We start from the raw sequence: 24183 nt of genomic DNA, 5'->3' as shown, positions 1-24183 counted from the left end.
CCTCTTTTGCCAACGATATCTATGATCTAATTCCATCTTCTACGATAGAGCAGGACGATGATAATACGAATGTACGAGTCTCGGTCTCCTTTCGAAATGGTAATAATATGGTATCACTAGCCCAGCCTCGCCCGGTTCACTGCATCGCGGTCCGGACTGAAAATTTGATTTAGTTTTCTCAAGTAATTTACATACCACAATCACTATACGTTGGTAATATGTAGGTATAAGGTTTTAGTATAAATATGTGACAAAAATATTATTTTCAAGCCGTCGGCTAAAATTCTAAACTTTAAAAGTCACTGAAAATACGCGTAGTTACCAATAATACCATTATCACTATAAATCCTTAATAGGTAAATAAAATGTTTTTGTTAACGTATGCGACGCAAATAATAGAATTAAAATAATAATGGACAAAAGAACATATTATCAGGCAGTCTGGTTAAGAGCCTACAATTTCAAAGCAACTGAAAAAATCTTTTTTTTCATAAATCCCGTATAAACCCTTTCTTTTTCCGGGTTACAAATATCCTATGTCGGTCTTCATGGATGCAAGCAATTTATGTTTCTTTGTGCCACTTCTCATTAAAAACGGTGTTGCAAAACATCATTCTCATCATCGTTTCCAACCTTTTACCAACCCACTACGTGATGGACGTGCCAAGAAATTTCGTGGGCCGAGACGATGCCGCATATAAATCGATAAGGCCCTTACAATTAAATCGGTGAGGCCGCTAAAACAAGATTGCAAAATCACACTAAGGGCTTTCATCATCATTATTATCACAACAATCCTTTTCCGGCACACTACAGGTCACTTGCACGGGTCTCCTCCCAAAATGAGAAGGGCTTAGGCCGTAGTCCACTACGCTGTCCAGTGCGGATTGCTGGCCTTCTCACGCCTTTCAGAATTTGGAAAACTCTCAGGCAGGCAGGTTTCCTTCACCGTTGAAGCAAGTGATATTTTAATTACTAAAACGCACATAAAGAAATGTTAGAGAAGTTAGAGACATTAGAAAAGTTAGAGGTGCGTGCTGGGATTAGAACTGGTCACCCCGAAAGTGAAGCCGAAGTCCTAACCACTGGGCTATCAATGCTTGAATTAAAAAAGAAACGCTTATTGTTATACGGCGTGTAATCCGAGGCCCTATAATATTTATGCAGGAATGTTATATCTCGCGAGTCGCGTTGTCAGTCTGCCTCGGGGGGCTTATTTGAATGCTCGCTGCGCACGCGCTTGCATAACGCACGCCATAAAAAAAACCTTAACCGACATACCACAGTTGGCGCTAAACGCTGCGGTTGGGAACTGTTTCCATTTTAATACGATTATGTCCTAATAAATTTCCCTCGTAGCAATGTTGCTTTTTTTATAGTTATGATTGATGGACCAAGCCGATGGCCTACCTTTTGTTAAGTGCCATCATCGCCTATAAATCACCTCAAGGATGCCAGGACCATGTCTGCAACATGCTGCCCTGCGTCCATTAACCTGAGGCGTAGGTGTAATTACACCTGCAACCACGCACTTAAGACTGGAAAACAGCATTGCAACAACGACGCTTTGCGGCAAAAAAGCATGGCAGTAGAATTTCCCAGGACAAGCTCTGCCACAAACAGCTCTTCTACTAAAAACTGCTAATACAAGATAATAATGATTGTTAAATTTAGGAGCAACTGCTCTAGTGTTTCTTGCCGATTTCTTCTCCTTAGAATCTGCCTTCCGAACCGGTGTTAGAGTAAAAAAAAAAAAAACATCTTTTTTTTAGTGACGTTGCTGACGACATATGATGTGATGACGTGACCTGCTTATAAAGTAGGCATTCTTGAAATAAATGAATTTTGTTTTTTTTCCTGATTCCCGTTTTTAGTTAAAGATTCATGGCTATTTTATGGCAGCGATGCACTAAGTGGACCGTGCGTGCTTATTCGCGGTTTGCAATGGATGATATCACGTACACAAAACAAAGCCAAGTTTACGTGCTTCTTCTAGCGCAAAAATTTAACGTTTCATATACTGTTTACAATATTAACGTTAGGGTAATTTGCTCATTATACGTAAAAAAAAAAAAAATGTGTGCTATTTTTTTATAATGGTATTTGAGTGATCCTGATTTCCAATACTTAACTGAGTGGTCTTTCTATTGGTAGCGGTACATTATATCACTTTTGTGAATATAACATTAATATAAAGGGAAACAGGCAGTTGCGTCCTCTCTGTTACTACTTCCGTCTACTGCGATCACCAACTCGTCTGCCCAGCTTGATTATGGGAAAATCCTCCCGTTAGAGGCGGCCTTTAGCCAGGAAGTAAACTGTTATAAAATAAATATATTACGAAAATCCACACATCGCCATCTAGTCATCATCTAGTCATAAAACAAACATTTTCCAGAATCGAACCCACTGCCTAGGTAGGACTCAGAAAGCATGGTCATTGCCCACTGCGCCAAAAGGCAATTGATGAATCGTAATCTTTTACTTTATTTTTTGTCATGTTGCCGCAAATAAAGAAAAGGTTTCTTCCCAGCTTTCACATAAAACTTATTGTACAGCGAATACCATTGACTACGACAAAGTAATTGCTTCCAAACAATACCTGCAAATCTTTAAATTTTTTAAAATGCATGTAGTATTTTTCTTCTTTTTTTTAAATTGTAATAGACTAGCGTTTGACCACAATCTCACCTGATGGAAAGTGTAGATGTGGCCTAAGAAGGAACGCGCTAGCCTAGAAGATGCCTGTTCACTCTTGTTAGTTATCCAGGTTGTAAGAATTAGGAAACACAGAACTCGAAATCCCAGCCATGGGTATGAGAAAAGAAGATGCAAATCGCTTCGTGCGAGTTTTCGGAACATTACAACATTAGGGGTGAACACCCGCCCGGTTCCTTGCAGTGCGACGGTAGAGTGGTGGTGAGTTAAAAACACTATAAAAATTATAAAAATATAATAGCACCCGAAATAATATAAAACAAATACTTTAGATCCAAGATTCAATTTAGAAATGCTATCCTTTTCCTGATCTCACTGTCGATAACGATGGCTCTTCTAACTCTACTATTCGATTAAGAATTTGGATGAGATTGATCATTAACCTCGGGAGAAGATAGATAGAATAACTTTATTGCAGCACAACGAAACAATTTCAATAAAAAAAAACAAATGAAAATAGAGATGAGTAGTCACTGTACTCAACCAGGCGATTCGTCCACTTTGGTCCAAATTATCCGTCCGTCGTCCGGCGTTACAACGCGAACGCACCCATTTGTAATTTAATTGCACACCTAAAGCTTAATTGCGCTAAGTTGACAATTATCCGTCTACGTATGCGGCTCATTTGACCGTCTTACGGTGTACATCCAGCTTACGAATGTCCACTTTTCAACGGGTTTGCCAACGCATTACTATAGTTATCCGACTGCGGAAGAGTCAAGATTAGTACGTATAATAAGCTATGTTATGTGGAATATTCCGTCAAGTAGAGAATTATACCTCGCACCGGTAAACGTAGCGTTGGTCGGCAGCCGACGAGTTGACGACAGCTGACCAGGATCGTGGATTTTAACTATAGATCTAACCAGCAGTGGACGTCAATCTTTGGAATTGATGATGATGATGGAACATTACTTAATATAACATTCGACTGTTCACGACATAAAAAATGCAGGAGATGTCACAGTAAAGGTTTCAGGGCGCAGGCACTAGGCGGTTCAGAAATAGAGGAAAACCAATTACGTTACGTTTTTCTATTTACAACACAAACACGGGTAGACCGCGCTCGCGACGCTTTTATATTTTCGCAAAATGTTTCGCAAGTTCCCTGCACCAGGCTCGTTGAAATTAAAATCCTTTTTTCGTTAAAGTTATTTATGAGAAGGGTTCTGAGAGTAGACCATCCCATTCTGAGAGTAGACCCGTGTACAGTTAGGTGGACACCTAACTGTTGCCAATGCGGATTAGTAGACTTCACGCGCTTTTGAAAACATTATCAAGAACTCAGGCGTGCATATTTTCTCACGATGTTTCCTTCGCCGTTAAGGCAAGTGATATTTAATTATATAAATTAAAAACGGATATAACTTAGCGTGCTGGGGATCGAATGCGGTTTCTTTGAGAGAAACGCCAAATACCTAACAATTAGGCCAATAAAAAAAAGTTTGTTCGCTTTTAGCATTTTTATATCTATACTGCCAATACTACATCACGTTGTCAATTGCGACACCGAATCGGTCAATAACCCCCGTCAACGTTCAGACATTAAAATCGTTAATTAATGGATTTTTTGCTCGAATATTATCTGCCCATTGTAGAGGTGTCCTTTTAAACACCCCGAGGTCATCCATCACCTGGATGGAAAATAAACATTTTGACCTCGCTTAGTTTTCATACCATTTCCACTATTCAATCCAATAATCTTTCGGATACAATAATATTTTCGGTGCACATTGCGTATTGCTTGTAATAAACAGAAACAATAAAAAAGTTGTTAAGTTATAAACTCGCGTAAATATAATAAACGAAGGATCAAAAATTTTCGCAAAGTGATTAAAGAACGGCAAATTGAGGGGAATCTAAATATAGAAGGCGTGCCTAATCCCAGTTAATGGAATTTTAAGACACAGCTGCCTTTTTTATTGAGGATGCGTTTATTAAAATGTTTACGTTGAGCAATTAGGCGAGGGATATAATTTTGATCAAAATTTTCCCAAGTGACCGTAATCAACAGAGCCAATAAAGCTTTTTCATCATGTCAACTAATAAACGTCCACTGCTGGAAAACTATGTCTCCCTTTATGTTATTGTGTATTAAACTCCGTATAGGAACTATCCTGTAGGGAGTTTAATACACAATCAGGAAAGATTTTTAATAGATCTAGTGGCTCCCTGCAATTCGTTTGAGGTTATTCCACTACAAGTTAGGCCTTGACTGCAATCTCATCTGGTGGTAAGTGATGATGCAGTCTAATGTGGTAGCTGGCTAACCTGTAAGGGAGGTAGTATGGTAGTCTTACCCCTAATCGGTTTCTACGCGTCATCGCACTGGAACACTTAATCGCTTACCGGCACGTCTTTGTCGGTAGGTTGGTAACTTGCCACGGCCAAAGCCTCCCACCAGACCAGACCAGCGAAAATTCAGAAATTATAAATTGCCAAATTGCCCTTTCCGGAAATCGGACCTCCTGATTAAATTCACAGCGCTCACCGTTGCGCCAGGGAGGGCGTCAGAAATGTCGCTATTCCAGCACCTTGGGACCCTAACGTCCAGCCGTTCTCCGATCTATGTGCCCCGCCTATTACTACTGTCACTGACCCTAGCCTTTCTACAGATGTCCTCATTCCCGTAAAGAACCTCCAAGCACATCTCTCTCCATTGCCCGCTTGAGGACTCCATAGTTAGCTTAGCGACCACGTTTCAGAGTAATAAAATCATCACTCTCAAGGTTTTTAGGGTTCCGTATTAAAAAGTTAAAAATAACTGTTAGGATTCGACCCCGTCTGTTACAACTTCTTATTTCGCTACTGTGTTTGCCTGCTGTGTTCGAAATGGAGTAGCAATAAATGATATTATACTCGTATGTGACAAAACATTATTAAAAAGGTAAAAAATTATAAAATATTTTTATTTTTATTGCAAATGGAGCTAAAAGGTGCATTGAATCTTTTAAGAGGGGTTACTAGGTCATATGATAGTAGGAAGTTATTTTATTTCCATGTTCTTGAATAATTTTTTTTTATCTGCACGTAGTTTGCAAAACAAAAAGTCTTAAATAAAAAGAGTCGATAGAGCATTATATAAGTATAGGTAATACATAAAAAATAAGACCTTATTCCATTTTATGTGTCCGTCCGTCCACCTCGTGTGTCACCAGAGACGGCTTTAAGTACTAGAATTAAACTTATACCAAAAACTTAAGTCAGTCTCTTATTTTAGTGAGAAAAATCAAAGTTCTGGTTATACGCGATATTGTCTATAAGCTTACTTTTCATAATAAATAATGTAATTCCGCAAAGTAACGCCCGTTTCTATCCAAAGTCTTCTAATTATTATAAGACGTTTATTTTCATGGTACAGAACCCTCGATGCGTGGTCTGACTCACACTTTGCGATGATTTCAATAAATAACTTTATTAAAGAATTTCCGTATTTTGTTTTGGTGAGTTGTATACAAATTTAGATATTGTTATCTACAAATTTTACTTAAATACCATAAGAATGGAGTTCCGAACGCATTGTATTCGGAAATTTTCATTCAACATGTAACTGGGCTAATCAAAATAAAACTAGTGCTTAACAGTTCTTGTTCTAGGAAATTGTTAGAAAACTCGATACAAGAATTCTCCTAGAGCAATCCTGTAGCTACATTGATTAAGTACCCAGGTGTACCAACTGTTCTCTTTGTTTCTAACTTAATTATCTCCCAAGGAGATAAATATCTTGTCGTTTACACTCGCTTTTTGCCACTAACTTTTGCGTACACCGCTGTTTTTATTTACAAGCGAGATTGGAAATTGCTATATCGGTCTCTGGTGTACAGTTTTGTTTACATTTTGTCTCGTATTACGCTTGCCTTGTATTTTTGCAAATAACGCTGACACTCTACTTAATTTAGACATGCTGTTTGTTTACTTACTTGTTCGTAACTGTTTGGGCTAAGTCTTCTATAACAACTGTGTCTCAGTGTCAAAATGTAAAACTAAATATAAAAAAGGAAAACGTCTTTGGCGTAACAAGATAAAAATCTTTTCAAAAATTTTAACTTTCGCCTTATTCTACGTTTGTAGAAAAAACAACACTAACAATAGAAAAAAGGTATTGTTTGAATTATTGAAATTCAACTGTCAAACCTTTTTTAGAAACACTAAAATGCTGATTATGCTAACTACATGGTGTCGGTTTTTTGTGACGGTGTTCGCGCGCATCGTAAAAGTTTACTCTTACCATTTTTCCCTAACGCGACAAAAGTAAAGTATAACTTCAAAAACATGATTTTTTAGCTATCTATCATTTATTATTTTTCTTTTTTTTTTTTTTTTTTAATTATTAACAATGCTTAAGAATAAATTAAAAAACACAATTAAAAATTTATAAAAAAAAAAAACTTCCACCCTCCGCTTGCGGGGCTTTTGAATGCCCAAGCAACCGGTGGTCAGGGCTCCAGAGTGAGAAACCTCCTCACAATACGCGCCGTTTCAAGGACTACTGCCTTCTGTATCCGACCCTTGATCCAACAACCAAGCGAAAGCTTCTTGAGATGTTGGTCGAAGCTTTTCGCGAGAAGACCATTGACTGAAACGACGATCGGAACAACAACGGTCGACTCAACACTCCACATGGCGGTAATCTCGTGAGCAAGGTCCAAGTATTTAGATACTTTTTCCTTTTCAGCTTTCACCAGATTATCGTCATGTGGAATAGTTATGTCAACAATTATTGCACGGCGCACTGATCGATCGACTAGCACTATATCAGGTCTATTAGCTGTAATATACCTGTCAGTGATAATCGTTCGATCCCAGTAGAGCAATGCACTGCTATTTTCAAGAACTGACGCCGGGTCGTACCTATAGTAAGGCATCTCAAAATCGATAAGGCCAAACCGAAGAGCAAGTTGTTGATGAACTATCCTGGCTACTTGATTATGTCTGTGCAAGTATTCGCCGTTAGCAAGATGAGAACACCCGGAAACTATATGCCTGAGGGACTCCCCAGGACGATGACACGCTCGACATATGTCTAGAGTGCCATCTTTCATAATGTGTTTCCGGTAGTTTCTCGTCTTGATGACTTCGTCCATAATTGCACAGACAAAACCCTCGGTTTCCCCAAATAGGTCACCGAACTGTAACCAGGATACAGATGCGATTTGATCTACATCTGGTCCCGACAGGGCCATGTAGAATCTGCCTTGCAAATCCTTACTCTTCCATACCGCCACACGATCTGAGTTGCTAAGTACTTTTGGCTTGCGCCAGTTCTCTTTGCCAAGGAATAGTGGAGTAAGACCCTTATCTACTGCAACGACATCCTTACACATACCCATATTCATTCTAAGAAAATGATCTCTAAGATTGCACACCTCACGATTATGAAGGTTCTTGGCATTCAGAAGACCACGTCCTCCACACTTGCGTGGGATGTACAACCTCATTACAGAGGAACGTGGGTGATGCATACGGTAAGCCGTCAACAGTTTGCGAACTTTACAGTCCAGGGTGTCCAGTTCAGTTTGAGTCCACTTTAGAATGCCAAAAGTGTATATGAGTAAGGGCATGACCCAGCTATTAAAGGCACGCACCTTATTACCACCTGATAAAAGACTCTTTAGTACTTTTTTCAGGCGGCTAAAGAAGCGTTCCTGCACTACCTGTTTCATGTGCCCTACCTCAATACCAAGTGCTGACATTCCAAGATATTTATAGGTCTCCCCTTCACGAAGTGATTTGAGAATAATAGTTTCTGAAAGAACTATATTCTCAGAGCTCACAACCCTACCTCGCTCTACAATGATTACCGCACACTTGTCTACACCAAATTCCATCCCTATGTCATTGCTAAAGGTCTGAGTTATCTTTAACAATGCCATAAGGTCTGATCGTTTTGATGCATACAGCTTGAGGTCATCCATATACAGTAAGTGAGATATGAGCTCACCACCTCTGCGAAGGCGAAATCCTAGTCCTGAGTCCATCAGCAAGTTACTGAGAGGATTAAGGGCTAGGCAAAACCATAGAGGACTCAAACTATCGCCCTGGAAAATACCCCGCTTAATTCCTATCGGTTCAATCGATTCAGATTTCTCAAGAGCTCCTGGGTGACGAAGGACTGTCATCCACTGCCTCATGCATGACTCATGAAAAGAGCATAGAGTTGCATCGACTTTATACAACCGAACGACTTCCATGAGCCACGAATGAGGCACCGAATCATAGGCCTTCTTGTAATCAATCCAAGCAGCCGTGAGGTTTTTTCTGTTTCGCCGAACCTGCTGGCAAATAGCAGTATCAATGATGAGGAGTTCCTTTGTACCACGAGACCGGGACTTACATCCATTCTGAGTATTGGCCAAAATATTATTTGCATTGATATGCGTCGTTATATGATTTTTTTATTATTATCATTGTGTGCTAAGTTTTCTAAAGTTTGGAATAAGAACACCTGATGACTTAAGTCAGACTTTAATCTTCTCGACAAGGTTGCAGAACATACTTTAAATCGCAGGTCAATCCTTGTCCAGAATAGTACTCGTAGCTGAAGTCCTTAGGTTTCACAATTGATCACTCGTTCGCTTGAAGTTACTTTTCGTCTGCTTTTAAACCACTTATCAAAGGCTTAGAACAAAAGGAATGATCTAGAAACGTTTCGGAATATAACTATTTTTGGAATTACTTTGTTGTTTCGCAAGTATTACGTACATACAAGTGAAATACCTACACGTGACGTTGTCTTTAAGTTCTTTGTAACATTATTCAGACACAAGCTGTCGCCCGCGACTTCTTTCGCTTTTGTTTTTGTAGCATCCCGTAGGAACAGTTTATTTGGGAGATGTGTGGCATTCAATTGAGGTTTAGTATTAGTAGTAGTGTGTACAGATATTTTGAAGTTTTGTATTCTTTTAAAAAAATCGGTTGTTAGTTTTAAAAAGAACCGTATTTTATATAGTCTTTGAATGTTTAAACTTGCGATAACTTAAATGTCCGATTGGAATAAACTAAAAAGAATTTTATGGCTAAATAAACACCGTTGATGATAAAACTATTTATTTGAATAAGAATTAATAAGTACTGTAATAATAATGTACCTTACATTATTATCGCAGTAGGTATTATTTCTTATACAGTTCTTATCATTTTTTGTTTCGACGGGCGCGGCGGTCGCGGCGATCTAATAAAATTTTAGAACACAAAAGCTGCTACTGTGACTTAGCTGTGATAGTCAGATATTGTATTTCCTCGCGGACTTTTTTCTAGATAATAATGATTACTTTAATTATACAATACATTTTTTTTTATGAATCATTATTACTTTTCCCTGCGCACGCATACTTTTTTCTTCAATAATTAATTTTGCCACTGATGGACCACTTGCAATAAGCAGGCCATTGTATTCAATGAGAGATCTACGATGTAGCCATATTCAAAAGAGTAGAACTAACTCTTTTAAATATGGCTACATCGTAGATTATTTTAATTAGTCTGCCTTGAGTGTCACACATGTACGTACTACACACCAACAATAAAACAACTCACTGCGTTATTTTGTATAACCTTACTTACAGGGTGTCCCAAATTTCAACGCCAAGTTTTTCGTACCAAGCTGTTTTTATTTACATGTTCGTTTCGAGACCGCTTTATCGGTCTCTAGTGTCTAGTTTTATTTAGAGTTTGTCTCGTATTAAGCTTGCCTTGTATTTTTAACCATTGCTGATTGCTACTCTACTTGTTTTAAACGAGCCTGTCTATTTATCTATTCACCAATTGTTTACTGTACATCGTAACTGTCCACATTCAATGCAAAACCTACGATAGAGTATTATAGAAAGAGGAAGTTCTAAATTATTTTAATTAAGGGCTGCCTTGAGTATCCGCATATGTAATTACTTTCTAAACACCATCAACATCATTTGACGGCTAACTGGCGCAGTGGGCTGCGACCCTGGGCTTTCTGAGTCCTAGGCCATGGGTTTGATTCCCACAACTAGAAAATATTTGTGTGATGAACATGATTGTTTTTCAGTATCTGGGTGTTAAGCTGTATATTATAAGTATTTATGTGTATTATATTTATAAAATTATTCAACAGCTATCTTAGTACCCATAACACAAGCTAAGCTTACTTTGGGGCTAGACGGCGATTTGTGTCTTAGTATATTTATTTATTTATTAACTCTTAACTTTCTTTTAAATAATTTTACCGGTTGTCATAAAACTGAACGCCAAATTTTTCGTAATCCGCTGTTTTTATTTTGCATGCTAATTTCGAGATCTTTAGTGTAAAGTTTTATTTCCGGTTTGTCTCTGTCTCTTGCCTCTATTCTTTGTGACTATTTCTGATACTTTATCTTTACGTTTGTTCACTTATTAGAAGAAAATAATCGGCCCGCTTACTTGTTGCACCATTATCATCACTAACCCATTAAGGCCCATACAGGTTTCCTTCTCTGAATGAGAAGGGTTTAATAAGATTCCTATTCAGTAAAGTTATTCGCAAAAGTGTGTTTTAAAATCTATAAATCAGATACGGCTTCGAGCCCCTGCACACGTTCCGCACATAAAAATCCTACACACGTACCTGACTAGATTTAAGAACTATTTTTGGTTACCTACAGTATATTCCGAAATTCAAACCCATACAGGGTACAGTACAGGTGGAGTTAATGACGATCCGGTAAAATTATTAGAAATTGTATGTTATGTTATTGTTGTGATACGAGCATTTTATGCTGAATGTCTTACAACAGGGTAAAAAGATTTTTTACGGTATTTTATTTACTTTCGAATTTACATGTAATAACTTCCGAATTTTATAACGGTAAAAAATTTTTTAGGGACGTTTCTATGATTCAGAACAGTGTCTCTCATTTATATGATAATATAATAATAAGATGTAATAATAAACTAATGTTCATAAAAAGTAGCATAATCAAGTAGCCAGGATTGTTCATCAACAACTTGCTCTTCGGTTTGGCCTAATCGATTTTGAGATGCCTTACTATAGGTACGACCCGGCGTCAGTTCTTGAAAATAGCAGTGCATTGCTCTACTGGGATCGAACGATTACTGACAGGTATATTACAGCTAATAGACCTGATATAGTGCTAGTTGATCGATCAGTGCGCCGTGCAATAATTGTTGACATTACTATTCCACATGACGATAATCTGGTGAAAGTTGAAAAGGAAAAAGTATCTAAATACTTGGACCGTGCTTACGAGATTACCGCCATGTGGAATGTTGATTCGACCGTTGTTGTTCGTTGTTGATCGTCGTTTCAGTCAATGGTCTTCTCGCGAAAAGCTTCGACCAATATCCTAAGAAGCTTTCGCTTGGTTATTGGAGCAAGGGTCGGATACAGAAGGCAGTAGTCCTTGAAACGGCGCGTATCGTGAGGAGGTTCCTCACTCTGGAGCCCTGACCGCCGGTTGCTTGGGCATTCAAAAGCCCCGCAAGCGGAGGGTGGATGTTTTTTTTATAAATTTTTAATAGTGTTTTTTATTTCATTTTTAAGCATTGTTAAGAAATTAAAAAAATTAAAAAGAATAAATGATAGATTATAAAAAGTAATGTTCATAATAGGAGGCTCTAGCCCTTGAAACGGCGCGTATAGTTAGGAGGTTTCTGACACAGCTTTAATGATATCCCTTGTCAGGGGATATAATTGGGGGATATAAGTCCTGCTGGAGCCCACAAAAGCCCCACAAGCGAAGGTTTTTTTTTTTTTTTCCCTTCATAAATTAACATTGTTGAGATTAAAAAAAAGTATGTAAATGAATGATAGATAATTAAAGTAACACTCAACGAGATCCTTAGATATGGCTTTGCCCGCGAGTCGCATTAATAATAGGTACTAATATAATAGACTTTAGAGGTCAAGGATTCTTCAATATCAGATTCCGAATCTCATCGTAATCTGTTCCTTTATTTAAGTAGGAATTGGCAAAAACATAATTGAACTTTCGATCTTAGCCATGCCAACCATGAATTTTCCCGGTTAAAAAGGAGCCTCTGTCAATCTTTACCCCATAAACGTAATATAACTTTTGAGTACTTTATCTAAGCTATAAGTTAGGTAGGTACTATGAGTATGACTTGTAACAACCTTTTGGCTACACCTTCAGTCGTTTTTCTGCCACGTTCGAAGTTTTCTAGTAGAAAATGCTTTAGTAAAAGGCAGACTTATCCGTTTTTTTGTAAAAAAAAACCCGTCCTTAAATATAATGCCAATCTGCTGCTGCAGTAAATTTATTATTTCTTTTGCTGCTATTTTTTTAATATATTCCATAATTTTTTTTTTTGAAACTGTTATTTAACTGTTATTATAAATAATAATAAATAAATGTACTACGACAATACACACATCGCTATTTAGCCCCAAAGTAAGTGTGGCTTGTGTTATGAGTACTAAGATGGCTGATGAATATTTTTATGAATAGTATACATAAATACTTAAAATATACATATAAACACCCAGACACTGAAAGACATTCATGTTCATCACACAAACATTTTCCAGTTGTGGGAATCGAACCCACGGCCTTAGACTCAAAAAGCAGGGTCGCCGCCCACTGCGCCAATCGGCCGTCGAATTTGTTCTCAAAGGCGTGTCAAGTTACCAATCTGCAATGGGCAACAGTAACAGTAATTCCGACAGTAACCCTGTAGTGGGCCGGCCGGTCATCATCACCATCATCATGATCCAACTATTGCCGGCCCACTACAGGGCACGGGGGGTCTGCTCTCAGAATGAGGAGAGTTTCGGCCATAGTCCACCGCGCGGCCCAAGTGCGTATCAGTAGACTTCACACACCTTTGAGAACGTTATGGAGAACTCTCAGGCATTCAGGTTTCCTCACGATGTTTTCCTCCACCGTTAAAGCAAGTGATATTTTAAATTTCTTAAATGAAAAACGCACGTAACTCCGAAAAGTTAGAGATCTGTGCCGAGGATCGAACTCGGTTACCCCGAAAAGGATGCCGAAGCTCTAACCACTAGGATATAACCCCTTGATAACGATGATTGTTATTAAACGAACACCAAAATCAATAAAAGTCTAATCAACGTCTCCGACAAAGACCTAGTTGTTTCAAATTCATAATCGTTCAGGAAATTGTCGAATGCTTCAAACGAAAAGTTTCCTTTGTTGTATGGTTTTTATATGGGAACGTGGATACCGTTCGGTAGGTACACTTCAAAAGGGACATCGAACTGCTTATCCCGGAACAATGTGAACTGGAGGTGCGTTAAACGTTTGTTTTTATCTCATCCCGTCACTCCAATATCAACCTCGCTGCTGTTGAAATACAATTGATAATTGTGAGCTACCGTTAAATAAAACAGCTATTAAAAATTGGACTGGAGACTTTACTCTCTAGAAATGTCCGGGGAAGATAGCTGAATTTCATATCAGAAGAGAGAGAGAATAAGATCAGTTGATTTTCTTAACTTTAGCTCTCGAGGTAAAGAAACACATGGTCGTGTCTGGTAAAAAAAGGTGTTCAATAAGCCTTTGACATTATTAGGAAATTCCTACAACTTCCTAGATACGGATTGTGAATATTGCAATACCCATTGCAATCTCGAATGTCCATTGAATTTGATGTTGATAGCGGAAAATACTAAGACATCCGGAATCGATGTATTCTTATTTCCAGATTATACAAAAGTTTTACTAAAACTTCTATGGCCGTATGGACGGCCGAGTGGCGCAGTGGGCAGCGACCCTGCTTTCCGAGTCCAAGGCCGTGGGTTCGATTCCCACAACTGGAGAGTGTTTATGTGATGAACATGAATGTTTTTCAGTGTCTGGGTGTTTATCTGTATATTATAAGTATTTATGTGTATTATATTCATAAAAAAATATTCATCAGCTATCTCAGTACCCATAACACAAGCTACGCTTACTTTGGGGCTAGATGGCGATGTGTGTATTGTCGTAGTATATTTATTTATTTATTTATTTATTTATTCTATATAACCTAGAAATTGAGATTTTTTAATTGGGAAACTTACTTTATTAAGACGTGATAAATGATCGGCATATGGTACTTATAAAATTTAACTAAATTGTATTTCACACACGTATACCACCTACTTTCCAATATTAAATTGTATGGGAAACTAATTATTAGTTCTAGCTAATAGAATCCATTCCGGCTAATTCTGAACTGATGATCAAAGACCTATAACTAAAAAAATTTAACTATTAAATACGTCTTAACAAATTTGGGAGCTATATATGGTAACCTTCTTATAAAACAAATCCAAATACTTATAACACACAGATAAACACCCAGACACTGAAACACATTCATGCTCATCACACAAACATTTTTCCAGTGAGGGAATCGAACCCACGGCCCATGACGAGGAAAGCAGGGCCGCTGCTCACTGCGCCGACCGGCTGTCAGTCGTTTTTAAAGCTTAATCATTCATTTTTAAAGTTTGATTTTTGTAGGCTCATTGTTTCAATAGAAATGCTAAGAGTACGCATCGTTTTGTGCTGCACCCTACTCCGTATTCTGTAAAAAAAAAACTTAACAATATAACAAGCGTTGTTATCGTAGTAACTTGTAAGTTCAACGCAGTATGTGAAACCCTACAGCGAAAAGCTCGAGGCAACTGCTCGCAGCCGGATACATTTTTATTTAGTCACAATATAATAAACTAGAAAGCCACATGTACTCGGGCACAAAACAAATGCAATTTTATAAAACCCGCCCGGCAAAACAGTCGCGGGGACGACGTGTTGTTACATCATCCCGCCGGTACAAAGACATTCCCATCTCAGAAACACTAGTCTTTGATCTCAAAGTGTGGTCTAGATGCGTCTTTCACTTTTGAGACGGCCGCTTTTTTTTTAAGGTGAATACTTAGTTTCTTTCTCAGTTATCTCTCTACGGTTATATTTTAACATGGATAGTACGTTTATTAATCCTACTAATATTATAAATTTCAAATTTGTGTGGATGTATTTTACTCAATCACGCAAAAAGGACTGAACAGCTTTGGATGAAATTTGGCATGCATATAGCCTTTGACATGGAAAAGAACATAGACTACCTTTTATCCCGATTCCTTTAGTAGTTCCTTAGGGATAATTAAAAATTTTATACGAGCTATTTCTAAGATGTCTGCCGGCAGACAGCTTTGAAATTTGGTACGCATGCCACCTATGCTATTGAAGGACTTTCTATACCGATCTCTAAAATGGTACCCGTAGTAGGATTAAAAATTGTTAACGAGCGAAGCTTTGGAGTTTAGACCCATTTCTGAAGTCCATGCAGACGAAGTCGCGGGCAGAAGCTAGTAAGTTTTATATTATATTTTGTTTGGTGGGAGGCTTCGGCTGCGACTAATTACCACCCTACCGAATAATATGTGCCGCCGTATGACGCCGCGCAGAAACCGACTAAAGGTATGGTTGCAATTTATCTGCTATACCTCTGACAGGTTGAGATTTAAATAACAAATTTTAAGTCAATGAAATGTCAAACCAATCCGTAATCTGCTTTAAATGCCATGTTGGTGGTGAGCATGTTTGACTACCGATCAAATATGTACATTGTGTTTTTGCCTCTATGTTCCCGGCACAGAATTAAGAATAAACAGAATCCTCATTCAGCCGTTATTGTATGCAGTGCGTTGTGTCAAAAAACAGTGAAAACGTATCGCGCGTCTCACTTTACACCCGCGGAATGTTGCGAGCTCACAAACTTTTTTCCCATTTTCCAATTTTATGGTAAACTTTTAGAACACTAGAGGTAAAATAATTACTGTCTACTGCTAAATTGTATGAAGTGAACTAACAGTTTATTCGAGAAACACTAATAAAGTAGAGTGCTTTTTGATGCTTCAAAATCGGGTACCTACGCGGTTTCTGTATGTTTCTTAACGATTCTGTGGTTCCAGGTAATATTAGGATTTTATGATTATACTGTGTAATGATTAAACCCTTGCTACCTGCATTGGAGCAAAATGGCACCCAAGGTCCCCAAGGCTTGATCTGCGTGGGTCGAAGAGGGCATCATCATCATCATTACTATTAACCCAATACCGGCAGCACGGGGCTCCTCTCAGAATGAGATAAGATTGCCTTAGCGGGCTAAAACTCTTTCTCCTATGAAAAAGTCCAAAGTGTGTTCCACAGTAGGATACTAATGGGCCATAGATGATTTATTTATTATTTATTTATATTCTTATTCTAACACTATCATTACAGAATACTTAAACCTAATGCGATAGTGTAGCTGAAAGTAGTTTAGTTTGTAGTTCATGATGATGATGATTATGCTGTAAAACCCATTAAATGTAAAGCTACTAAATATTACAGAAGTAAATCCGCTACACTCTAAATAAAGGAACATAATACAAAACAAAACTCTTTAGTGACACCCCTAATCCCCACTAAGACTTTGTTGACGTTTAAAAACTCCACACTGATTTTTAGTGGATTAACAAGGTAGAGCTTAAGCATTTGACACGCCATAAAACTGTACACTCGTATACGAACTACTTAACATAAAATATAACATCAAACGAGGCTGGGAGCCACTGGAAAAAAGAGCGGCCCTGGACCGTTGATTTTAGAACTTCATACAAGAGACCTACGTCCAAAAAGTGGGCTTCAATAGGCTGATGTGATGATGCTGCTGCTGCTGCTGCTGCTGCTGCTGCTGATGATGAGGAAGATGATGCTGATATGAATCCCTCTGAAAACGGAAAACAAATACGATTGTTTAAAACGCCCTCGTGAAGAGATCGATTGAAACCAATTTAACTCAAGAGGTTTAAGAGTCAATTACGCAGTCACAACATTTCGAAGAGTCCACAGTGCAAAAAAAAAAACCAATGGGTATCCCTAAACGACTCGCGGAATGGAGTAAACTTTTTATCAGTTTGCCTAGCGTGGAACTTGAGTTTATCATATTGCAAGAATCACATTCATCATCAATACTAATATTAACCAATTAACGGCCCACTAAAGGGCCCACTAAGTCCTCTAAGAATATGAACGGTTGAGGTGACCAAGTTTGTGTTAGACTTCACACGAATTCAAGTACGTTATGGAAAACTCTCATTCGAGCATGCAGGTTTCCTCTCGATATTTTCCCTAACCAATAAATCAAGTCATATTAATTTTCCCAAATTAAAAACGCAGATAGCACCCGAAAAGTAAGAATGTGTCGGAGGTCGAACGCAGCATTCCTAAAATGGAAGTCGAAGCTCTAACCACTAGGCTATCGCCGCTTATAATCACATTACAATAGGTATGATAAAAAGTATTGTGTTACGTAATTATCCTTACGAGTTTTATTGCTCTTATCTTTAGGGTGAACAACCGGCAGGTAATTTAAATTTAAATTCGATTGAATTTCATCGGTGTTAACAGCAATTTTCAATTCGTAGAGAATATTTACATAAATTTGAGTTCATACCATTTTTTTGTTTTACTTAATGTTTAAAAAACTGCCTCGTTGGTCTAGTGGTTAGCATGTTTAACTACGGATCACGAAGTCTTGGGTTCGAATTCCGAATCGGGACAAAAATTGTTAGGTTTTGTGTTTTTTGTGTGGAAGAAATTTTCCGCACCACACCGGAAGTAGGAAAAGGGACAGACTTGGAGAGCACGTTAAGCCAGTTAATATCACTAATTTTTGCTAATAGTCGTTATAGCCCACCAACTCGCATTGGTCTTCTTTGAGAAACGAGGCCCGTGCTCAGAAGTGGGATAGTGGTTAGTACTATAGACAGAGCAAAAAAGAATTCCACCCTCAAATAAAAAATGACGGTAACGTAACGGTGGAGTTTGGTCGAGAATTTGAATTTAGACGACCAGTGATCTCGCCTAATGGTTGAAGCAATAAAACACCTGGCGGTAATTAATGCCAATTGAACCCTTTATTGTTAGTCACACTATCCCGACAGATAAATGCAAGTTTTTAGCTGGTTAAGTGTCACGCATATGAGCTCTATATATGAAATAGAGCTCGTATGTAGTTTTAATGTACTGGGAATTGGTTGGTAACCGATTGAAATATCGTTCTGTTTTTAACCGGTTAACTGATTGAACGATTTCTAAAGCTGAGTTAATTTAAACTAACTGGTTATCAACGCGATTTAAAAAAAACGCGATTTAAATATCTGATAATTGAGACGTATCTATTTAACCGGTTCAATAAAAGAAAACGATACCCCAACCTAAAACCGACACCGGTTTTGATATTTTCACGGGTTTCCTCCCATAGGTCACTCCTGAATTACGCAGAGTAGAGTACAGATTACGATAGAGATACGAAATGACAGATCTGTCATTTTTCGTGCCAGACTTTACTCTTGAATGCATTGTTTATTTTATGACTGGTTATAGTCCTTCCACCCAACATATTTTTTTACCATATCCGATCTTATGTCGTTCGTACGTGTAACATCACAACTGTCATGAGTCTTGACTGCATTACTATTTTTAAACTAACAGATGTTTCAGTGATTTCAAAACAAATAGATCGGAACGATTGTTTTTCTGATTTGCCGGATACCCTCACGTACAATGCGCATTGAACATGTGCACCTAAATGAAACAAAGTCTACGTCTGTTTTGATTATAATTACAGCGCAGCAAGTGAAGTGGTTATAATGATAGGCAATAGATGTTGCTCTTATTGTCATGTAATTACGAAAGTGAGTTTAGAAATTTGCTGGTCCAAAAGTGATCTATATTTTCATTATTGCTCCTGTTGCTACGATGAAACGAAAGTTTGCGTAGAATAACTTTGCACATTTTTCTCATCATCGTCATCATCAAACCATTAATGGCCCACTACAGGGCACGGGTCTCTTCCCACAATGATAATAGTTTAGGCCGTAGTCCACCACGCTGGCCCAGTATGGACTAAGGAGAAGTTTACCCCCCTTTAATATTACACTTATATTACTATAACTTCTCCTTTTTCCTATAGCAGTGCTTTTACAGGTGGAAAAGTAAACTCTATACCTTGTCAGTTGATATTACCGGGAGATAGAATTTTTTGTCTCCTGCATATGCCAGTCGGGCAGAGATAAAAATACACATCCCTACACAATAAATCGATCGAACGCGTTGCATCTCCCGACCACGAAATTATTTAGTTTGCTTTGATTGTAGATAACGTAAAAACTTTCTCAAAATTGGACTTTTAAAACCAAACAAAAGTTTTTCTTATCAGATTGGTTGTTTTACAAATTAGCGCCTTCAAACCAACAAATATACATGGACACATAGATTTATTTTAAATGAAATTTTTATGTTTAAAAAAGGAAAATCGATTAAGCAAAAATACGCTTACTACGAGAAAACTTTGATGTATTTTTCTTCGACGCCCGGGGCAGAACCAATATCGTGTCAAACTTCGAAAAGTTATCCAGATAACGAAATTTACACGTATATTTTGGTTCGTGGAAAAAGGGCTGAAACATAATATAAGGCTTCTCAAGTGATTTACCGCCACGGAATATAGGCGTAGAGTTAAACTTATAATCTCTTTCGAAAGGTCTCGCATGAAGTACGTGAGAAAAGTTCTGCTTTGCTTGCCTCAATTGGAACAAATCTTAGGGGTTAGTTAACAGATTTTAGACATCATTTAAAAAATCGAATTTTATTTTCAAAATCAGATCTGGCAGACTCTACTTACCACTGATTCAAAAGGGAAGTTATATCGAGAAAAATGACTACCTCCATGGCGTAGCGATGGCGCTGTGGTCTTTTAAGGACGTTGGTTCTATCAACGGCAGCGACAATATGGGAATTTATATTACGTCTGGATTTTTATTGGCATAGAATGGTAGGCATTCTATGCCAATAAAAATCCAGACATTATAAATTCCCATATTGCCGCTAGGGCTATAAAGCTTTGGTTACCACCCTAAGGAAAAAGAAGTCCCCCCAAGCGATTTAGCGGTATGTTAAGACGTCGCGTAGAAATCAATTGGTGTTCATGAATTTAATATAACTGCAATAAAGCCCTAACAGGCTAGCCGGCTACCATCTTGGGCCATCACGTACCATTAGGTCTTATTGCAGTAAAGGGCTAACTTGTTATGGAATAAGAAAATACAACCAAGAAACCTAGCAGTTGCTCTTTTCCATTATCCACATGTAACACGTTCATTATTTTATCCTGCGAGGAATTATAGCGGATCTGGCGATTCCAAGTAGTGTTGCCCAAATGCAAGAACAAGACGAGACTTAGCCAGTCTTGGTCTTGGTCTTGCGCCAATACACCTGGTCTTGGTCTTGGTCTTGGTCTTGCGCTCCCAGTCTTGGTCTTGGTCTTGGTCTTGCAGCAAGAGTCTTGCAAGTCTTGCAATTACCTATTAGTCTATTACTATTTATTAAAGTTTACTTTAAATCTTAGAAAAACGTATTAGAATTGGAACATTGTGAGCTTGAATTAACATAGCCATAGTAAAGATCAAGCAGATTAATAAATAACTGAAGATTTGATAAGAAATTCGAAAAATCAACTGACCTATATGTCGTTTTCCATGGAAGTAACTGTTTCTTAATAAACATTTATGATTTATAAGCTTACATTTGCTAAAACATGTAAAAAAACAAATTAATTACAATAACTTGACTGTATTTTAAAGAACAATACTTATCTGTCTAGAAAGAGATTGAACCCTCAACTTATAAGAAATTTAATAAAAGAGTTTTACGATTTATCATTTATTTGAATAAAAAATAAAATACAACACAAATCAACAGCTTTATCATTAGGTTATGATACTTTATATCAATTCTTTTGACCAAGAATTAATACAAAGTAACCATCTGGCTGACTCATCACTTAACCTATTTCTATGTTTTCTAATTACTAATGATGCTTTAGAAAATAACCTCTCAGCGGGTACTGAAGTTGCAGGTATTGAGAGAAAATCACGGGCCATTTTCGATAAAATCGGATACTCTGTCTCATGCGTCCTCCACCAATCTAAAATCACCAATCTGAAACTTATTTATTCTTTGGAACACCTGTAGGTACTCTTAAAATTCGAAATTATTTTGCATGAATAGTGTCAAATGTTATGATTTCGGCGCGGCGGCAACGATTGTTTTAGATTTCAAAAGAAGCCGCCGGCGCGTGTATCATTTCCATGTACTTCCGAAAAGCGGCAAATTTCTTTAAGAAGTAAGTACAAAACCTTTGATGCCGCATTATCAAAGTGCCGATGGTTAAAACATAACTATGCATGCACTCAGTTTGATTTTAATAGATATTTTTTTATTCGCTATTTTTATGGTATTAGTCGTAATGCGCATAGGTCCAGTTTTTCATATTCTTTGATATAGTTTTTTGCGTCTCATAGAATTCCTAAGCGTACCTACCTACCTATACACCGAACTGTTACACCTAACTACTCCGTGAAATAGCGCTAAGTCCTAGCTGCAAGACGCAAGAGTCTTGTAGGCTATGTCTTGTTCTTGCTCAAGTCTTGCACGGTCAGTCTTGGTCTTGGTCTTGCTAAAAATACGCGGTCTTGTTCTTGGTCTTGGTCTTGCAAAAACGCAAGAACAAGACCAAGACTGCAAGACCAAGACTGAATTTGGGCAACACTAATTCCAAGCCACCTTATCATTAGGAAATTCATAAATTGCATAGTAAACTCGCTGAAATAAATTGTTTTTTAACTTATTCTTCTTCTTCTTTTCTTATTAAACGTATGCATTGGTACGTCTGATATACCTACCTCATAAGGGGACTTCGTAACATTTCCAAGACGATATGCAAATTTCGCTAGTTTGGGCAGGATAATTTAATATCTTATTGTCTGCGGTATTGAAATCTAATATGCGTACGAAATACATTTCTGACTTTCTGAAAAAATAACCTCGTGTTTCAAATTCAAATTCATTTGAACGATTACTTTCCGATTGGTTCCATAGAAATTTGTTTAGTCAATTCAGCAGGTTTTTAATGCAAAATAGTTAACTAGGAAAATATGTATCACGAAATTGTTTATTTTTTATTCGGACCTACGAGTATAAAGTAAACAGTGAAAAGTATTCTTCAATTTCAACTCTGCACTATTCTTATTGAAGTACTTGGTGTCTATACTGGATCATCTCCAGTACTTCTCCAGTTCATGGGATACTTTTATACACGGAAAAATGTTTTTTTTTAATTATGCATGGCTGGCTTCACAGCTAAACAAATCTTCTATCAATATAGGTAACTTCTTAATCTTACACCAAACTAATATGCAATTTTCTAAAATTTTTTTTTTATTGTTGCAGCAACGGGCCGGTAGAGGGCGCGTATGGTCCGCAGCACAGCCCCGTGTCGCGGTCGGACGCTTCCACCGAGGACGCGGAGCTTTCGGCTGCGCTCGCGCATCAGCACCATCTCGCTATGCAGGTAGAGCAATCATCATTATTATCAATAGCCTATAATAGTCCTCCTATCCTCATACCCTCCTATATATCTAATCCTAATTTTTGAGAAAGAGGTGAACCGCCGAATCCAACTCGAATGGGCGGCGTTCGGAAAACTTCGAGACATCTTTTCGTCCAAAATCCCTCAGTGCCTGAAGACCAAAGTCTTCGAAACGTGGTCGCTTACTGTGGGCCTCGTAAGAAGGCTCAGAATCACTCGGCGGGCGATGGATAGATCAATGTTGGGAGTATCAAATCAGAAATGAGGAGATCCGTAGAGTTACCGACATAGCTCAGCGAGTTGCTAAGCTGAAGTGGAAATGGACGGGGCACATAGCTCGGAGAACCGATGAAAGTTGGGGTTCCAAGGTGTTGGAATGGCGACCCCGCACAGGTAAACGCAGTGTTGGTCGGCCCCAACGAGGTGGACGGACGACATCAAACGAGTTATAAAAAACTTAAGGATAGGCATTGTTAGAGTTATAAAAAGCAGAAGAACAACAAAGAATTTTACATCATCTGCATACCCTGCGCATACCCTCTATGCACGCCACTGCTTAGTACCCATAACACAAGCTACGCTTACTTTGGGGCTAGATGGCGATGTGTGTCTGTATTGTCGTAGTATATTTATTTATTACCAGCGTACCCAGCCCGCTTCGCCGGGCTAGATTTTGTTTTATTTTATTAAATCATAGTAACTAAAAGCTGTGTTTGACAGTTCAAAAATAGGTGTGCTTCGATCGTCACCAAACTTTACAGGATTACACGCCCGGTCAATCCGGAGATTCCTTGAAAGTTTCATTGAAATCGGTCCAGCCGTTTCGGAGCCTATACGGAACATACCCACACACTTTCTCTTTTATATATATAGAAGATTTTTCAATCATCATTGCATGTTTTATTTATATATTTTCATCATCGTTATAAACCCATTGCCGGTCTACTACAAAGTACGGATCGCCTCTCAGAATGAGAAGGGCTTAGACCATAGTCCACAACGGTGGCGAAGTGCGGATTGGCGGACATTTCGCGCCTTTGAAAACAT

The 24183-nt window shown here is 38.1% G+C and overlaps 1 protein-coding gene across 4 annotated transcripts in view; it reads left to right on the top strand.

Annotated features, from left to right (window-relative positions):
- Positions 1–24183, top strand: part of LOC120634678 (catenin delta-2) — a 92987-nt gene that overhangs the window by 44673 nt on the left and 24131 nt on the right. For all 4 annotated transcript variants that reach the window (XM_039905441.1, XM_039905440.1, XM_039905439.1 and 1 more), the window contains exon 3: positions 22998–23118. In XM_039905441.1, the coding sequence (XP_039761375.1) occupies positions 22998–23118 (121 nt within the window). The remainder of the gene's footprint in view (positions 1–22997; positions 23119–24183) is intronic.

The sequence above is a fragment of the Pararge aegeria genome, chromosome 24 (assembly GCF_905163445.1).
Source record: "Pararge aegeria chromosome 24, ilParAegt1.1, whole genome shotgun sequence".
NCBI classification, from domain to species: domain Eukaryota; kingdom Metazoa; phylum Arthropoda; class Insecta; order Lepidoptera; family Nymphalidae; genus Pararge; species Pararge aegeria.
The sequence above is the reverse complement of the archived record's forward strand: the minus strand, read 5'-3'. Positions and strand labels throughout refer to the sequence as shown.